The sequence below is a fragment of the Aythya ferina genome (genome assembly GCF_964211825.1).
Source record: "Aythya ferina genome assembly, chromosome: 10".
Lineage (NCBI taxonomy): Eukaryota > Metazoa > Chordata > Aves > Anseriformes > Anatidae > Aythya > Aythya ferina.
The window spans coordinates 7,594,857-7,612,915 of NC_140306.1; the positions used below are offsets into that span (position 1 = coordinate 7,594,857).

The window sequence follows — 18,059 nt, forward strand, 5'->3', positions numbered from 1 at the left end:
GATACTTAAGGAGTTAATTTGTGCTGTCTACGTAACCTCTTTTGCCTCCTTCCTTAGAATAGAGTGTAGATTAGAAATACCTCATAGAAATCGAGTGTCTTCTTAAGAGACAGTTTTAATGGAGAACCTGGCCTTTGGAAAGAGAAAGTTTCTTGTTTTCCAAAAGAACTGCGGCTCATTTTTGGCGCAGAAATGTTGGTGATCTGGCCATTAATTTAACACACCCAACAAGCACATTAATGACGAAACTACTGTTCATTTTTGTTTTTCATATCTTCTGTTTTATGCCCTATTGGGAGGACTGGTTTTTTAATTTTTTTTTTTTATTTTCAATTTTTTCGTTAATGTGTGACAAACAATCCGGTCAGACAGAAGTCGTGTTTGTCTCTCGTTTATAACCTGTGGTGACATGTGATGAGGCAAAGGTTCAGCGCAGACCAAAATGCCCGAAGTGCCTGTCTCTTCAGAAGGGGTTTCAGAGGTCTGCAGCCCCCTGTTCTCGTTTCTGTTGTACACCAGAGTCCTGGTTTGAAAGTCCTTGAAACCTGAACTGTTCATCTCTTTTTGTGAGTAGATTGTTATGTTTTGTGGAAAAAATAATAATAATAATAATAATTCAGTTGATTTCAGCTGTTTGCAAAGGGAAATTGCTTTTTTAAAGCAGAAAAGGGACCAGGTTTGTTCTGCCCAGGCTTCCCCAGGCTCCCGCAGCTCAAATTTGGCCCAGGATCTAGAGCATGGCACTAAAACCAATTTTGACTAGCAATAGTTAGGCAACGGAGATGAATTCTTCCCTACAGCAGCAAGAGGTGCAGGTACACAAATTGCAGACAAAACTATGGCACGTGCAGCTATTTCCCATGGCCACAATGGGCTGTTGTGTGTTAAGCACAATGCAAGCACTGGGCATTGCTCTTGCTGGCAAAGGCTTGTCACGTGCTGAAAGTTGGGGAACTCAGAAGGAGGTTTCTTTGGCCCAGCTCGTTTAAAAATAAAACTGCTTCTGGATGCTGGGAGCGAGCAAGAGGACACAGCAAGCTGTGACTGCCCTGCTTTGTGCCCACAACCCTACCAGTGTCTTAAATGAAAAATTTTCAGGCAAGGTCAGCAGGACTCAACTTGAAATCAGTTCCTCAGCTTAAGTGGAGTCAAAAGTGACTGGGTTTTGGCCTGACTTTTTATTTATTTTGCCAAAAGCAAGAATAAAAATAAGATATTGAAAACAACTTCTTAAACACCCAAATGTCACCCCTCGTTCTCCTTTCCCCTAAGAAGCTTGTAGTCTCATAAAAATATGGACTTAAAATAGAACGCTAAACAGAACATTACAATAATTAAAGATTAATGGCTTGTTTTAATTATTAATCACACAAAACTACTAACACTCACATTAATAAGTGCAACCTTTTAATAAGGGTTTGAAGGCATATTTATGTAAGCTGAGAGTCCATCCTTCCTTTAGAAAAGAATTTCTCTGTCCCTTATGCCCAGGAATTGAGAAATGCACTGCACTGTGTTTGAGGGTGGTGGCATTAAGGGATCCCGTTCCCATGAACACAAATGCCACTTTGCTCTGCTGGAGCTGAGTACAGGCAGCTTCGGAGCTGGTGCCAGCCACAGTGATAGCTGTCAGTTTGGCCATTCATTGTGCTTAGTGTAAGACTTTTGGTCTTTAGGTTTCAGATTATATCTCATGTAGTGACCTGGTTTTGGCCTCTATAAGAAAAGAGGCTTCCTGTGGTCCCCCTGAGCTGCTGCATGAAGATGAGAAGTGGAGGAGATGTAGGGCTGGGGACAGCTGGTGCCTTGGTGCACGGGGCAAGGACCACCAGCAGGGCAGCTCTGCAGGCAGAAAGCAACTTGATATAGACCCAGTGACATCCCATTGCTCTGTCCCTAGGGGAAATCATTTTGTCTTGGGCCATTTTGGGACCAAAAATGTGATTTTTTCTCAGCCCTGGCACCGAGCATCTTGAGCAAAGTGCTCGCCCCGGCAGGCACAGAAAGCGTGCTGGGCTGGGGGAGCGGGTGCGGGAGAGGTCGGTGTCTCAGCGGAGCGATGCAGCAGGTTGCTGACAAGCAGTGGTATTTGTCAAGGCACTCGTACTGCCCCTTGTCACAGTCCCTGCGCTCACTTTACGTCACTCGCGTTGCCTATTTCTGGATCTCAGCCTGGGAAGCTCCGTGCGCGTACCCGGCATCTTTACAGAGCGCACTGAAGCCGTAGGGGCTCAGCTGCTTGTTTATTAACCCAACCTGAGACAAGGAGAGGTCCCGTGGGATTTATTAGCCCAGCCACCTCTAGGCAATCACCCCCAGCATCTGCCATAAAGAGCAGAGCTCATCAAGAAAATCAAATGACATCCCCCAAATAAATAGGGGTGCAAAATATACGAAACCATCAGTCGTTGAGGCAGGAACGGAGACTGAAGTAATTAATAAATCATTTACTTTACTATGACTGTAACTCAGACGTAAATGCAACCTGTGTTTGTTTGCTTGCTGAACTGCTGCTTTATTGTTTCATTCCTTGAAGTGGCATTCAGCTGCGTTTGGCAGAGTCATTACGCAGCTTCCTAAATTTCCTGTTGTCCTTTAGAAGCCAGTGTTTGGAGCAGTGTTGAGGTTGTTACACGATGCTCTGCACTGTGCCCTTACCCTTCCACAGAGCTCTTACCAACTGCAAAGCCACTTGCTGCCTGAGGCGTGAGATGTAATTCAGATGTGCAAAAATTCTTCACGAGGCTAAATAATAAAAAGTCAGGAGATCAGATTTCTTTGCAGAATATTGAATTTTTGAGAGCTGGAGTCGAGTCTCCTGAGTTGAAAAAAAAAAAAAAAATCCATGAATTTGTCTTAGTTTGAAGATAATGCATCTTGGTTTGGGAGAAAAAAGTGTTATCCTCACGGAAATCCCTTCCAGACACACATAAATCTCAATCAGGAACAGCAGCTGGGCAGGACAGGGTGTGCTGCCCACAGCTCTCAGCATCACTCCCAGGGGAGCGCCTCTGCCCGGGTGCCCTGTCCCCATTTGAATTTTGAAGTTACGGAGGTGCTGCATCTCTTGCTGCTTCCTCCTCATCCTTCACCTCTCATGGCTTTACCCAGGACAGAAATCACTTGCACAGGTCAGGCTGCTGCAGGAGCTGGGGGTCAGCGAGGTCTGAAATCTGCTTTCTGCCAGGGTTTGCATGGGCACCCCCCTCCTTAGCATGGTTGGCGATGCGGAGGCTGGGCTCGCATTTAGGGGCGATTTAGGGTCGCAGCACACAGAGCCACGATGGGGTGCAGATCTCCTTGGCTCTGGCACTGCTAGGAGGAGCTCTCCCTCTCGGACTCCCCAACATCAGAGCCAGCAGGACTGGCATTCCTTTTGGGAGGCATTCCTCTCACTTGGCTGCCAAACGCAGGTGGGAGGAGATGTGCCACAACCCCTGCCCGCACTGGGACCGTGGCACAAACTGCTCGTCCTAGTGGTGAGCAGTAAAAAATCCTTCCTAACCATTACGTGCCGGGCTCAGGAGCCGTCAGCGAGTAGCCAAATTGAATTCTTGCTTATGTTTTAAATGAGACTGAAAGTCATTAGGCCAATGCCCAAAAAGCTGGTGTTTTTGTCACTTGAGGCTGAGAGGTACAATTTCTGGGGACAAAGCCACCCTGGGTAAACATTGAACAAGGATCAGGGCGACTCCAGAGATAAGCAAATAGATTTGTTTTTCTTGTTAGCAGAAAACAAAACAAAACAAACGAAAAAAGAAAGCCGGAAGCCAGTGGCTTGAATCTAAGAGTCTGAATTAAATCGTTACAGCTTAAAAGACTAAAAATGTGTGTGTGTGTGTGTGTGTGCGTGTGTGTGCACAGTTGTGCATTGTGTGTGTGTTCGTGTACGTGTGTACCTCTGTGTATGGAGAGAGGCAACAAACCTAACTCATCCTCTTTAACATAGGGTTTACTCGAATATTCTTTATTACACTCTGATAAGTGTTGTAATTCTGTGAGAATTAAAAGCAATCAGAAATCTACTTTGCACAAGCCAACCGATTTTTTTTTTTTCCACTGGAAAATGCAATCAAAATGGCAAGGACTTTTGGCAATAGAATGTCCAGATAAATATGCCAGAATCCTTGCAAATGGCATTATTAAAAATAGTCACAATGCTGCTAAAAACTGATATTAAATGTAATAGAAACTATTGTGTTAATATATGCACAGTATGTAATTTATTCTCTGAGTGTATGTAAAAGGAAAGGCTATTTTCTTTGAATTTTTCCTATGCTGATATTGTAAACTATATGACAGATGGGTCAAGTCCTGATTGCAGTATTCTAACATTTGGAATAGCAAGTAACATATTTGATAGAGCTGGCAAGTTTTTATATATGATTCAACCCAGAATATAAAAGCCACTAGAATTCCAAGTTGAAAATAATTAAATGAGCTGGAAACGATCAGGAACCACACATTTTTAAGTGACAGATTTTTTTACATGTTTAAATTGCACAAGAATATTTTATAGCTCCCTTTAACCAACAGTGACGTTTAATTCTAAAATGTGTAATTGATATTTGTAAAGCAATTAATTCATGTGGCTCATTATTCTATTGCTAAATGTACCTAAGCACTGGAGCGCTGACTTGAAGTGATGGTTTTTAGTCACCTGCTCTGAATTCTGGAGTTTTAGCTGGATTGCCCATAGTCAGGTTCGTCACGTGGCTGCACGAAAAGCAGTTCCACACTTGTGTTGAATTTTTAGCTTTCTGATTGCACACTGCTGTAGGATGTAAGAACCTTCTGACTTCTAGGATATTTGTTGTTAAACGGTGTCATTCCCGTGTAATACCTCGAGTACCAATGAGCAAAAACCCAGCAGCTTATTCCATGTGTATTTGACCATTCCTGCTTATGTTCCTGTCAAAAGTTTTCATCTTTTTGTCACTGTTTATGACGTCCCTTGTCTCTTTACTTTTGGCGTCTCTCCGTCACGCACAAGCAGCCCGTCCATCCAAGCCTAAGCCACCGGCTGGGCCACCGTCATCTCCTCAAACGCAGACTAACATGATAAATCATATGCTCAAAGGCATGGCCAAACAGACGCCAAGTACTGTAATAGTCTTCCTTCCTTTTATTCAGTGCTTTCCTAGTCTAGCAGTTGCTTGTTTAGTATTAAGCAGTTGCTTGTTTAGCATTAGGGAGCTAGTTCTCATGTGCAGCTTTACGAAACACCTAGCGCGACGTGGTAGGTTTTTAGAGATTTAGAGGTAGCGTTTATTTCAAAATGTCCACATTTTTTTGTCTAGCAATGTCTGACATATGCAACATTTTCAAATATCAACGTCAGCACAAAATAACATTGTTGTTGCATAACATTTTGCATGAAAACTATAAATATGTATGAGCTTTACATGATGTTGGATGAAATGTTTGATAAGTATATCGTATACGTTTGATGTAACTGTCAGTGCTCCAGCTATCTTAGCAGAATATTCTGATGTATAGTAACTTAACCAGGGAAATATTTAAAATAAGAAGAAAAAAAATTAAGATTGACATCTGCTGGCTGCCAAAGTTGTATAAGCATCAATATTTTCTTTAAAGACAGCATCTCTGAGCAGTTGTTCTTATTAACACTTTTGTCTTTTAGTTGTATTTGAGAGCAGATCAGTGTTGCAAATGAGAATGGGTCTGATGCTGCTCTGATCAATGGAAAAGCTTCCCCCTGGCTTTGGAGGTGCAGAAGCAACCAGAGCTTACTGAGGGACACTCTTTGGGACTCTCTTTGCATAAAAGGAACAAGTTTCTTTTTGTTGTAGCCAGTGAGGTGCTGGTTTCAATAGAAGGAAGGACGAGTTAACCAGTATCAGTATTTGCCCAATAGAGTAGGATAAGGGGAACCTGGATTTCTTTTTGTTTCCAGTGATACAAGAGATGGAAAGCAGAGAAGAGAGCTCACAGCCCCTGTCCATGGTATCAATCTGGAAAAATGTAGAGTGAATGTGCCATGCTGCATCTCTCCGCTGAGCCAAAAGCACCTGCAGTGCCAGGTTTCAGCTGGCTTGGCTGCTCAGCTCCTCCGAAAACAGCACCGTGTGCCCTCACACAGCCACCCGAGTGTGGCAGTTCTGAAAAACATGCCTTGCCTTTTCACGGGAAATTACTGCCTGTAGAAGTACATTCAGGGAAAAGTGGGAGCAGGCATGGTGTTGAGGTGGAGAGCCGAGTCCTCAAAGTTCACGAGCCTTCAGCAAGGCAGGGATTTCTGCCCCGGTACTCAGCGTGGGACCCAGCAGAGCAGAGTGGTGGCATCTGTGTGCAACCCCAAGTTTCTGCTCTGCCAGAAAAGAAAATCTAAGCACTAACAAAATGCTAATGCATGCAGGAGCCTGGAGCAAGATGCGCAGCTGCCTCGCATTGCAGCACAACCCAAGCTGCTGGGCTTAGCTCTGGGCATCCCAAGGTGAACACCTTGCTAGTAAAGGAGCTTTAATTCATGCACGTCTCCCATTTTGCTTTGTTGAGCTCAAACAGTCTGTTGTATACTATATAATTGCAGCAGACTGATTTGGCTTTTGTGTTTGGTTTTTTTTTTGGTACTTCACCTATTTGCAAAGTCTCCAGCTTTAATATCACGGACAGATCAAAATGTAAATAGGTGGAGAGGGATGAACCAGACGATGTAGCACCGAAGTGTGATCCTGTCCTTCCCCCTAGCTACGCTAGAGCCAGGTTTGGTACCCAGTTGTTAGCCAGAGGGACACATCTGTAGTTGCAGGTGGGGACACTGCAGCACAGGTGGGTCCCCAGGGAGCAGGGCTGCTGCTCTGCTTCTCCCCAGGGTGACCAGTGCAGGTGAGCCACGGGGTCAGGTCACAGGAGCCTCCTTGGTTGCACCTAGCCAGCTCTGCGGAAGCTGCCGTTCGATGAAAATGTGTCTATTTTGTTTTTTTTCTCTATTATTTCTATTGAAATACTCTAAATGATCCAGATTGTTTGCACCTCAGATGTTTAATATGCTAATAGAAATATGTTACCTGGAAGAATATGATTTGGTTGTTTTGAAAAATCTTTAGAAAATGCTGCAAAGTAACAGCAAGCTCCAGGATTTAAACTCCTTGGTTTGTTTGCGGGGTTTTTGCTGTAAAGTTGCATCTCTTTTCCCATATAAATCTTACGTATGAACACCTAGTGGGATTTACCACTTTCCACTCCCTCCAGCATGCGTAACTCCTTGACCTTTGTGAAGTTAAATCCTGGAGCAGGTCAGACCTGCAGTCTTTGCTTTCAGTAGCAGGTGACATTTAAATTGCTCGAGTTTGACGATTTATTAAAAGTGCAGAGAGATTTGTTTAAATTGATCTTAAAAGAACGTTAAAATCGTACAGACGTGATTTGTAATGCATCATCTACGTTGAAGGACACATATTGTTCATACATTAGTGGCCAGATGCTGTCTTTAGGGAATGTAATGTTCCTATTTGAGCTAATAAAGTGCCACCACCTCACCATAACGCAAAACAACTCTGACAGGATTGTGAGATTTGGAGCTGGAGCACTGTATTTTCATAGTATTATAACGAATGTGGCTTTCTGGTTTGCTCAGTACTAATTATATAAGCATTTAACATATGCATGAAAAGATCTTTAAAGCTGTAGAATATTATGGGATTTCTTAAACCTCTAAAATTACTTACTGTGCATCTAGCTTTTTCACTCTGCCTGCCTTTTAACTCGAGTTCTTGTACTACAGAAAATGTAGGCCGGTTAGTCACACCAGCTAAAAAGTTAGAAGACACAATACGTCTGGCAGAATTGGTAATTGAAGTCCTCCAACAAAACGAAGAACACCATGCAGAGGTGAGCAGCGGCGCCCTGCGAGCTTGTGCCCCGCAGGGCTCGAGCAGGGTCTGGTCGGTTGCTGGTGGCTCTGTGTACTTATGGGATGTCTTCCGAACAGGTGCTGGGTTATCTTTTTTAGAAGCCAATAATGGTGGTAAAAGGGTTGCTGAAGGCACGGGGACAGGTCAGGAAGATTGCTCTTCAGAGGGGAGGGGGGGCTAAAGGAGGAATGAATTAAATCCTGCTGTCGTCTACATCAGTCTGCAGCCTTTCATGCAGCGCCAGCAAGAGCCCAATATATTCACCACCAGCTACGTGCAAGACCAAGCCTGTCCACTTTTGAGAAAGGTCGTATTGCCCCAAATGTCCTGAGTTTGTACCTCCAGACAGCATTAGCAGCGGTCACTGTCAGCAGCAAACCGCTCCTGCTGTTGAGAGCTGTGGCAGGTAAAACCATCACAAAGCAAAACAAGGATTTTTGGTCCCTTCCTGAGCATTCAGGTTGTTTCCAGGGGTTTCCCTTTGCCCCTGTGGTACATGATAAACTGCTGTTTTAGCTCACTTGGTTTTTTGTTGGCCGCTTCTGTCTTGGTTTATTGGGAATACTTCAATTACTAGCGTGGAGATCAGAATGAATTATTCTCTGTTACTAATTATTTGAGGTACCTAATGCCTAATAAACTACTCTTAACTCTTCAGAGCACTTTAATGGAAATAATCGTGCTTTAAAAACACTGAAACTATGTCAGAGTCAGGTATATTTCAGAAAATCCTGAGGCTTGATCCTGGAAACACTGATCCTGAGGCCGCTGGCAGTGCTGGGTATAGCCCCACCGTCAGCACGCCTGGACGGGGCTGCCCATGGGGACTTGCCCACCCGTGTAAGTGTTTGCAGGATTGAGCCCGGTGTTCTCTGTAACTCTGGTGCTCTTGGCTAACTGTTGGAAAATGAATCATTTCTAAAATTCAGAGTGAACAGTTATTGTTTATGCCTGTAGGTATTGTAACACTCATGCACTCTTTTCTCTTTTCCTTCCCATTTTTATATATACTCACTATATTTTGCATTAAAAGCATTTGATAACTAATTTCACAATCACCTAAAAATCATTCCAGTGTATATTAAACTTGCAGTATAACTTAACTTATTGATAATACACAACAATCCACGACACCCAACTAATGCCTGCTTGCATATTTAAATTTCCTCCCTGTTTTTCTACTGTTCATTCAATCTTGGATGATCCTGGCAGGGGAAAGAGGTATGTGACTAAACTGAATGACACGAGTCACTCCTGTCATATTTCGTGCATGCCCTCTCAGTGCCATGTTTCCTCCCGGGATTTTACCTGGGTTGCCCTCGCTTCCGTAACTTTAACCGAGGAATGTAACAGCAACTCCCAGTCGGCTGCTTGTGGAGCTGGTAGCCTTACACAGGAGGGTCAATGTGGCGTAGCAGTCCAGTCCATGCATGTAGCAATGGGTATCTTTTACGAGCGCTGCAGTTACATCCCAACACAACCCTACCTGCCTGGAATCTCTCCTCAGCCTGTTGTTACCTCTGTTGTTTTGCATTCACCCGACCTATAGTACACTGTGGTGGAGATGGACTGAGTTCTACACAAGTGACTAGAATGGTAGTGTTCTTCCTCTGGTTTTGTCTGTATGTGCCTTGTACTGGATATACAGTATTTATATGTAGAGAGAGAATAAACGTGGTGAAGAGTGAAATAAACTTCATTTTGTTTTGCAAAAATGAGGAGGTGCCTGAGCGCACCGCTATAACTTGCCCAAGGCTAACGAGTATTTTATTCCACTCATCACCAGCACAGGCTGTTTGTGCAACCAGCCTGGAAAGAGCTGATTTTAAAGTACAAGTAATTTTGAAAACAGTAGACTTCTGAAGCAGGCAGTTACAGGGCCATGGTGTTCAGCCAGCTGTGCTGCTCCTCACAAGGAAGAATGTTAAAGCTGTTCTTCAGCATCTTCAGTGTCACAAGGCTGTGATTAGAGACAGAAGGTTAATGCCAACAGGGATAGGAGGCTTCCTGGTCCCTTGTTCCAAAGGGTGACCTGGAAGGGTGAAATTCATCTCTGTCCAGAAGCCCCGGATACTGTCAGAACGTTACTGAATTCCTGTCCCGAGGGTTTCTGTGGCACTTCAGCAGTGCTCAGGCAGTTGGCCAGCTCTCTGCACACTTGGAATTGCACCCAAAGGAGCAGAGAGGCAAGAGGCTGGCGGATTTATCACATCGTTTTTATTATGCGTCATGGCCACATTATTCTGCTCCTGTGCAATGAGAATCGCTGAGGTACTGCACTTTTTTTTATATATATATATTATTCCAGGTGAGATTTTTTGTCTTCTTGTCCATTCACCTGGGGGTGAGAAAGTTCAGCCTGCAAGGTGTGACTCTCCGGTCTGCTTTGGATGTTCAGCAGAATTAAATGGCATCGGTTCCTGAAGGAATGCCTTATTTTCTGAAAACCAACAGTTTTTGCGATGAAAACACACCCCTTTTTTCCCAACATGGCCATCCAGGCAGGCACACAAATGGGGACCCAGAAACCAAAACTCAGAGCATGGAGTCAAAAACCATTAGAGCAGGAGCATCGTGCCTTGTCAGCTGGGTTTGCCTCACCCATCAGAAAGAGGCAAAGCAGCAGAGACAAAAATGCAGGAGAATCAGTGGTGCTTGGTAGGTGCTGTGTAGAGCAGGAGGTCTCTGCCGTGCGTCACCTCGCTCCTCAGATGTCTCCAGCTCTGCTCTCCTTCCCCTGGATGACTGATGGCACACGCCAGAGACCGTGGCCTTCGAGTCTTTTGGAACCCGTGTTCTCTCTCTATGTATACGTATGTGTATATGTATATATGTATTTTAACTCCTTGAGGTCATACATATATACATGTGTATCCATGTGTAAAACATACACTAATAGGTGTGTTTGGCTAGAAAGAACACTTTGTTTTGCCTTCACATCGTGTTCTGAGTGAAGCAGGTAAGTAGATGGTAAATAAAGGAAATGTTACCATCATGAAGGAGTTCCTCAAAGCGTGGTGTTATGCTCCCACTGCAGGAAGGTCCTGTTCACTGAGAGTAGGGAGGAGGAGGTTGAGGAGTCTGGCATTAAGTTACAGACTTGTGGAGCTAAAATTTTACTTTTCCAGCAAAAGGGAAACTATGACTGGTTTGGGCATTTTTTTTTCCACAAATGATCGTATGCTTTTCTTCCTCATTCTTTTAAAATAGCATTTTTTTTTTCCTTTTTCATGGAAGCAGGTTTTTATTGCAGGACTCTGCAGTGATTATATGGGATTTGTTGCAGAAGATACTCTTTGGCCTCCCCTTTCCCATCTCCCCAAATACTGGCTGCTGCTGCCCCTTTGTAGCGATCGTTTTTTGGGCACAGACGTGGGGAGGCAGCGTGGCAGGCTCTTGGCAGGCAGAGGAGCAGCCAGAGAACCACGTCTGTACAAGGACAGCCTCGTCACCCTCCTTCAAAAGCATGGACAAGAGCTGCTAATTTTCAGAGGACCCTCAACAGCCACATTTCTCAACGTCCATTTGTTTCCCAACATTTTTTGGGGAGGAGGTTTGGGCAGGCATCCGAAGCAGACCTGATTCTTGATGTTTTTGGTTCCTGCGTGATTTCGCAGGGACACCACACCTCTTCTCGCAGCACTCACAGATGTCCATGGGCTGGGCTGGATGCAGAAGGAAGCACTGAAGAGCATTGCCATGCCCTCAGCCCTGTCAGACTCCCTTGCTTCAAATTTGGCTTTTTCTGAATAACAAACTCTCCATCATTGCTGCCCCTGGGCTGTCCAGGTGTCCCAGGGGAGGCATTGCTGCAGTGATGCCTGACAATTTCCTCCACGTGCGTGGGGCTGGGGACAGTTTGCAGATGAAGGAGCCCAACTTACCCACCTCACCCCCATGCTATGACCACAGGGATGCTGTAACCTGGTGGCATTGCCTCTCCGGGCAGAGCATGGCCCAGCCTGCCCTGGCACCCCTGCACCTCCATGGCTTGGCACTCCAAAGCTGTGCCTCTTTGGGGGTTATTTGGGTATTTTGGTTATTTTACATCTTGGATGTGCTCTGGATGCATAATGCCCTGTGTCGCATCCTACCTCTGCATGTCTCAACGCCAGTTTATATCAACTCATGGAATAGTAGCAGGGTAATGTCAGTCTGCTTTGCATTTTGGGGGAGCAAAGGAGTGGAACTAGTCCCAGAGTCCTCCTGCCAGCATCCCTCTCCATGGCCAGGAGAACCAAGAGCTGGCGTTGTTCTCTGCAGCCATCTATACCAGGATTCATCAAAGGCATCCTGCTGTTGTCATCAGCATCAGCAGGAAAACATCAGTGAATCAAAACTGAACCCTAAGAAAACTGAAGTCCATTTTGCTTATTTATGTCTCTCAAAAACTTCCTTCCAGGAGGCAAAAAATACCCCTCCCTGACCAGCAATTCCTCTTTGAACCGTTTTCTTTATTCTCAGTCTTTTCTATTCCATCTCTAGTCCCGTCCCTATGCTAGAGGTTTCCTTCTCTTGCAGAGTGCTGGAAAGACATTTCTCAGATCCTTTAAGTCACTGAGTAATTTCCTCTCCCTTACAAATTACAGCACATGGCCCTAACGGCAGCACTTCTCACACTGCATGTGCCCAGCCAGAAGTGATTACTAAACACGCATGCATGCGTCGGGAACATTCACATCTGAGCCGTGTACGATGTGAATGTCACGTCACAGGGCCTGGCCAGTGAATTTTAAGGACCCATGTGCATGAGAATGAGTTACTTCACTGATATTTTTTGGCTTTCAAGATTAGATATATTTTTTTCCTGCCTCTGTGAAAATACAGGCTTGTCGTAGATTTTTTTTTTATCTTGGCATGTTGATGATAGAGCTTTGTTTCCTGATAAGTAACGTTAACGAAGGTGGTAGTGTGTTTAGATGGGTGTGTGTAGCTGACCATGTAAAATGAACAGTGCTCTAATAACTCGTACAGGTGATGCTTTAAATATTTGTAAATAAGAGTGTGAAAGATTTAGGACAGATCCTAATGTCTTAGGCTTCTAGTTTTTCAAGACAAATAGAAGTAGAGAATCCAAATAAAAATTAAACTGTTGAAAAACACAGCAGAAAACCCACAAATAGTGAAGAAAGTCCCCAATTTCTGTACTTCAGAATAACAATTAGTTGATCTTTCTGATAATTAGCATAACTAAAGACGAGCGAAGTCATTTATTGTAAATTGAACAGACAAAACCTTCTCGGCCATGTTACAACTGCCTGCCTTTACGGTGGAGCTCTGAATGGATCCTCTGCAAGAACCCTTTGTATGAAAACAGCAGTGCCTAATTCCCGTGATTAGCGCTGTACGTGCAGCCAGCACTTCAAAGCACTGTTCTCTTTACAATAAAGGTAGTTTCCAGGGGATGCACATTTGTTTAAGGTATGTGGCCTAGCATCTTTGACTGTGCTTTATTAGAACTAACATCCTGTTCTGTTATCTTTTTCTACCAACCCTGAAGGCCTTTGCTTGGTGGTCAGACTTAATGGTCGAGCACGCGGAGACCTTCCTGTCACTGTTTGCAGTGGATATGGATGCTGCGTTAGAGGTGCAACCCCCAGACACATGGGACAGCTTCCCGCTCTTTCAGCTTCTAAACGATTTCCTCCGTAGTGACTGTATGTATTGTATTTTGATCGTTTCTTTTCAGTGGGCGGCTCAGGTTACTGCTAACACTTTCAGCCTCTCCACACTGCACAGAGAACTGAGATGGGTAGAGATGCACAGGACAGCCTCTTGTAGCATCGGCTTGATTTTGTTCCATTTCCACTAGAAAAAAAAAAAAAAAAAAAGCAATTCTCCGATGCACACACAGACACCCCTTAAATCAAATGCCCCAGCTGAAGGTGAGAAGTTGAACTTTTATTTGGCTTCATCTTCTCAAGTCTCTTGGTAATGGCTGCCTGACAAGCAGGGAATTTTGTACCCTATCTCACTGTCATTAAATGTGTGTGTTGTTTTATATGTGTGTACTGCATTTATTTAGCATGGAGTAAACCAGTCCCTGCTTTTAAAAGACTTTATTGAAGGGAGGAAAAGATTTAAATTAAAGTCAATGAGAGCATAAAGTAATTCAGAAGCTGAGTGCTTTGTGAAATAAGGCTCTTCTCCAAAGCACACATGGGCTCACACCTTCAAAACCCTTGGGGACTTGGCACTCCCCAGGGTGGTGTGACTGCTGCCGGGGAGCTGGTGGCTGAGCTGGCTCTTTCCTTGATTTACATCCTCGTCCAGGGCCCCACCAGCTTTCTGACACCACATAAAAAAGCCAGGGACTCATCCTCCAAGAGCAATTTCCAGTGTCATGGTAGTGAGTAACTGAATAAGAAATGATCCTCCTACCTGCCAAAGTCCTAATGTTTGCCATGCTGTATTTCTTACACCCATTTTATTCACAGGAAGTAATAATGTATTTGTAACTTGTAAGTTTGACATTAATGGAAAAGAAGATTCATTGTTTGTTTACTTGTTTTAAATAAGAAGCCATTCCTGTCTTTGTCGTGAGCATCAGTGCCTGATGCCAGCTCCTGTTTTGTTCTCGGAGTTTCTTTCTGTGCGCTGACAAATTCATTGTGTGATGAAGTGCCACGCTGTGGCTTGTTACAGAGCTTTTAGTAACAGTAGTTTCTTACTATACTTTTATTTATCTATTCTAGATAATTTGTGCAATGGAAAATTCCACAAACACCTCCAAGACCTGTTTGCTCCACTTGTTGTTAGATATGTCGATCTGATGGAGTCCTCAATTGCACAGTCAATTCACAGGGGCTTTGAGCGGGAGTCATGGGAGCCAGTAAAGTAAGGAAACCTCCTTTGATACAATCGGAATTTGGGTGCAAATGGATGGAGATTCATGCAGAGATGAATTAGCAACCATTAGATTGGACGTGCAGAAAGTGCTTTATATTTTCTAGTTGAATGCTAAAAATAGAAGGCCTGATCTCTTCAGGGTTTTCAAGTTAATGAAGGAAATGGTATTTGCTTTTTGAAATGCATTGCTGCCTCAGTTCAAATCGTGTGCCTTTGGACATGGAAGCATGAAAATGTGAAAACCTTCTTAGCTGGCATGGCTTTTTGGATCCCATCCTAAAAGGCCTTCCCCGATGCTGCTTTTGAACTCAAACAGCTCCTTTTCAGAACAAAACCCTTGCTTTCCTGCATTCAGTCCAGCCCTGTAACCTGAGTGAGTCATTGCTGTATTTATTCTTCCCCGTACTCATTTTTTTCCACCCACCCCGTGGAAGGATGGCACAACATCCCCACGGCTGGTGGCTGTGGGCTGTGTCCCTGGGCAGCCCGAAGGGGTCCCAGCCCCGACCAGCTCAAGGAGATGCAGAAGGGAGTAGCCCAGCGGGGACGTGGTGACCCAACAGGCCACCAGCATGCAGAAACCCGAGTGAGACCTAGGGGAGGTGACTGAAGCAGAATCAGGTATAGATGTGGAGGACTAGGGGTTGGCCAGCAAGAAATAAGGAGCCTGAGAGAAGCCCGTACTAAACCCAAGAGCGAGTGGATGGTGAAAACATGACATTTGCTTTAGATTGCTGTTGTTATTTGACAGGTTTTGAAGCACTGCTGAACCCTGCTGTGCTTGCTGTAAAAGCCCAAGTCGGTTCCTGTGAAGGAAAAGAACTGACTTTTCCTTCTAATAAAGGACTTAGAAGGGTTGACTCTGTGCAAGCACAGTGAGTCTGACAGTGTCTCAGACCAGGGATTTTGACCAGATGACTTCTATAGAGGTTATTTTCCCTGCTTTTTCCTCATTCTCTAAGCAAAGTTAAGTGGCACTGCGCTCTGAGGTTGCTGTGTAAAAGAACGTGTGGTCTTTCAGGGCTTTTCACACCAAATATGTTCAATTTACAAGGAAAAGAGAATTTGTTCAGCAGCCAGCCTCCCATATGCAACCTGGAATCTGATTACCCAGGTTTTCTCCTTTCTTTCTTGTGCATCCTCAGCATCCATAAGGATTGTGCCTGCCAAATCGCGGGCCTTTTCTTGACACCTGATCATCCCCTCTGTTCTGAGTGGGGTTAAGTGGCTGGCGTTCAGGAGTCTCTCTCACTTTCCATTTGCTGTCTTTGGTCTGCAGGCTAACAGGATTAAAAATCCTAAAAAATCTTGTTTCAAATAAGCAGATGTGACCCAGAAAACATAGAAGAAATAGATCTTTCGAGTAGGAGAATGCCATTTTTACAGCCACTCCTTCAAGCAGAATTGCACTTCGAAGTTAGCATTAACTCGAGTTTCAGAGCTCTGCTTTAGCAATGAATCTGTTTGTATTTCCTTGTTGTTACGAAACAGAGGCAGTGAACTCAGTGAAACTGCCTACCTTAGTCGGGCAGTCAATAATCAATTCATTCTTATTTTTCTTTTTTCAGAAGCTGATATTATTTTGGCATTCATTGACTTCCAAGGCATAACTATAGACGTACATGAGTACTTGGCTGTGGTACTTGCCTGTAAAAATGCCTTGTTTCAGGGTATGCCAAAATCTATCATTTTCAAGTTATCTTTGATACTTTTTACGTCTTTTCTTAGTTATCTTCTAGTGTCTTTGCCCTTTGGGGAGCTTCAGTTGCAGAGCACTTTGAGCATCACAGATTCAAGCAAAAGCCCGGGGTGGGTTACGGTTAGATGATTAGATGTCGTACAGACCCGAGAATTTACAAAATTTGTTCCAGCAGGAAAGTGGGTGCTTTTCACAAGAAGCTTGTGTCCATCTGGTGAAAAGATGCACTCTGGGGTTTTTTTTTCACTAGTCGGTATTTTGTTCTTGTGTCTCGCACACAGAAGTGCGAGCTGCAAATGCTGGCTTCACTTGATCAGACCCAGCACAGGGAGGTACCGGCGAATGCACAGAGGGTGGCACATGCTGTGTGAAGGAGAAGAGGGGAGTCGCTCATATGACGGTGTTGATGCACTGTTCAGAACTAAATGTTAAGGCGTCTTCGTCTTTTGCCTCCTGGGCAGACCACCTGCTATTCCTTGGCTGATCTACAGTGAACTTGCAGAAGAACTCAGGTCAGAGGCGTATTCGGTTTGATCTGCCCTCCTGTATCTGCTTCCTTCTTCCCCTACGTGTCCGACTGCAGCACAGTTGAGCTTTTAGGCCATTGACCCTCAAATATCTTGGACCAGCCAATTCCTATCCAAGTCACGGCCTTCTGCAGGCTCTCCAGCCGAGCTTTTCTGGAACTGGGCACACCGCAGCATGTGGCTCCACGGCTTTCCTCTGCTTTGAAGAAAGGCCTTCGGGTTAGCCCGAAAAGGCAGATCGTCGTGGATGGCTGTTCCACTGAGCCTGCTGCTGTCCCACTGTGGATCATTACAGTCAACTGCAAGAAGGAAGAAGTCTCATTATCTCCTCTAAGGCAGGAAATTATTCCACAGCGCAGAGTCTTTTGAAAGGGTTTCTCTGCACTCATGCTTGCAATCAAGGCTGAAATACGTAGCCCTCCATAACCTGACCAGATGGCAGTTTGCAAGCATGTATTTCTTCTATTTTCATTGCTGAATACTCTGCACCTTATGCTACGAGGAGTTAGGTATAGAAATCGCAAACAGCGAGGGAGATGCTGTTAAGTATTGAAAACATGGGGGAAAAAGCACCGAGGTAATGTGCTCATGAGGGCTCTGTAAGCTGCCTCTGCAGAGCTGCTGAATTTGCAGGGGGTCCTTGCCCTATCGCTAGAGCAGCTGGTGTGCTCGCATGAATCCACGCCGAGAAGCGTGGAACACTTGTCCCTCGCACAGTCATCCAAGTACGGAGGCTACAGAGCAGGTCTGTTTTCTGGTGAGTTGAGAGGTCTTGGAAAAGTAGGGTTGTGCAATGGGTGGTGTGTTTTTTTTTTTTTTTTTTTCGTGCTAGCTTCTCAGAGAACGCTGATTTATCTCGCAGCCAGCAGACACGTACGTGTGTGTGTGCGTCTCTCTGTGTGTGTCTGTGTTGAAAGATCTTTCTGAGCAAATGCTAAAGCCGGTGCAGCGACAACCAGTCTCAATTGCTTGACTAGGAAGTTACTCACTGACCTATGGCTGTCTCTACCACACTGTAGTCCTGGCTTTAACATCGACTGATTGCTCACTAACCCTTTGCAAACTATTTATAAACGTATCATTCATTTAAGATGTAAGATATTGAAC

At 44.5% G+C, this 18,059-nt stretch overlaps 1 protein-coding gene across 5 annotated transcripts in view; it reads left to right on the plus strand.

Annotated features, from left to right (window-relative positions):
* CADPS (calcium dependent secretion activator) overlaps window positions 1-18,059 on the plus strand; it is a 196,588-nt gene that overhangs the window by 136,283 nt on the left and 42,246 nt on the right. For all 5 annotated transcript variants that reach the window (XM_084530730.1, XM_084530733.1, XM_084530732.1 and 2 more), the window contains 3 exons: window positions 7,748-7,854; window positions 13,378-13,534; window positions 14,573-14,714. In XM_084530730.1, coding sequence (XP_084386856.1) covers window positions 7,748-7,854; window positions 13,378-13,534; window positions 14,573-14,714 — 406 coding nt within the window. The remainder of the gene's footprint in view (window positions 1-7,747; window positions 7,855-13,377; window positions 13,535-14,572; window positions 14,715-18,059) is intronic.